At 56.7% G+C, this 1,383-nt stretch overlaps 1 protein-coding gene across 1 annotated transcript in view; it reads left to right on the top strand.

The window, feature by feature from the left end:
* FEZF2 (FEZ family zinc finger 2) overlaps positions 1 to 298 on the top strand; it is a 3,106-nt gene extending 2,808 nt beyond the window's left edge. The window contains 1 exon segment of the mRNA XM_077760244.1: positions 39 to 298. Within this exon segment, the coding sequence (XP_077616370.1) occupies positions 39 to 298 (260 nt within the window).
* Positions 299 to 1,383: the final 1,085 nt, after the last annotated feature.

Genomic DNA, 1,383 nt, shown 5'->3' with positions numbered 1-1,383 from the left:
TCCCCCCCCCTCCTTTTTTTGTTTTTGGTCTCCCGTAGGGAACTACAAGAATCACAAGCTGACCCACAGCGGCGAGAAGCAGTACAAATGCACCATCTGCAACAAGGCCTTCCACCAGGTCTACAACCTGACCTTCCACATGCACACCCACAACGACAAGAAGCCTTTCACGTGCGCCACTTGCGGCAAAGGGTTTTGCAGAAACTTTGACTTAAAGAAACACGTGCGCAAACTCCACGATAGCGTGGGGCCTGCCGCCCCCTCCACAAAGGACCTGACTCGGACAGTGCAGAGCTGAGAGCTACTGCCTCGCCCCCCCCGCCCGCCCCGTCCCGCCCGCNGCCCTCCCGTCCAGCCCCGTCCAGCCCCCCCCCCAAACAGATCACACGTATAAACTTATTTCTAAAATTAAAAGAAAATAAAAACTATAGCAGAGAGGCTAAAATCTATTTATCGAAACCAGCATATTTTTTGGAAAGCTAAACGTTTCCTCGATGACTGGCAGCAAACGCGTGGCTCCCACCTTTGTGTATTCGGGAAACTTATTTAAACCCAATGCGCTGAAACGTATTTCCTTCCAGGCCTCCGCTTCTCCTCCGGCCGCGGGTGTTCACCCCAGCCTGTCACGTGAGCGCCCCGGAAGAGCGCGGCGCCCCCAGCCGTCTTTATACAGCCATGTAAATCCTCCTGTAAGAGCGAACTCGGAATATATACGTATCTAACTCAATAAACAGAATCACTAGTGCGCGTTTTCTTTCCCCCATTCCCCTCGCCGCTAGGTCAGCTCAGCAACCCAAAAGAATGAGAAGGAAATAGGCGTTTATAGCATTTCCCTGCCCAAATGCTTCTTCCTTTGGGGCGCTGGGACCAGTGTGAGGCCAAACCGGTGTTCCTGCGGTACTTGCTTGTTAAGACCCCCCCCCCTCCGCGCTTCCCTGGCCCCCCCATCGGGATCCAGGGAGCAAAGGTCTACGTCGGCCTGCACGTGGTGCCAAGTTTTTATTCGGTGACTCTAACGACGCTTGGGATTCTGGGTGTTGCCTTACTTGGGTGAGAAATTTTTTTTTAAAAAAGGGGGGGCAGGAGGAGGAGGGGTTAAAAGTCGCTGGGTGTTTGGGGAGCTGGTTTGGGTGCATCTTTCAGCAAATTGTCTTGCCCGCGAAGGTAAACGGCCAGGGCACCGCCCCGCTGGGGAGCGTCGGAGCATGTCCCCTTTTTTGGGAGACCTGACGGGCGGGGGGGAGTCTTCCTGCCAGTTTTTTCCCTGGAGACACGAGCGGGAGGCCGAGGGTGCCCAGCCCAGCCCGAGCGCTCCCCGGCCGGGGCTGTGGATCCGGGTCCAGCCTCCGGGTGCGGCGCGCCCTGCCGCGGGAGGGCGCACCC

Source organism: Crocuta crocuta, unplaced genomic scaffold, assembly GCF_008692635.1.
Source record: "Crocuta crocuta isolate KB4526 unplaced genomic scaffold, BGI_CrCroc_1.0 scaffold213, whole genome shotgun sequence".
Taxonomy (NCBI): domain Eukaryota; kingdom Metazoa; phylum Chordata; class Mammalia; order Carnivora; family Hyaenidae; genus Crocuta; species Crocuta crocuta.
Note: the sequence above shows the minus strand (reverse complement) of the source record. Positions and strands in the feature narration are given on the sequence as shown.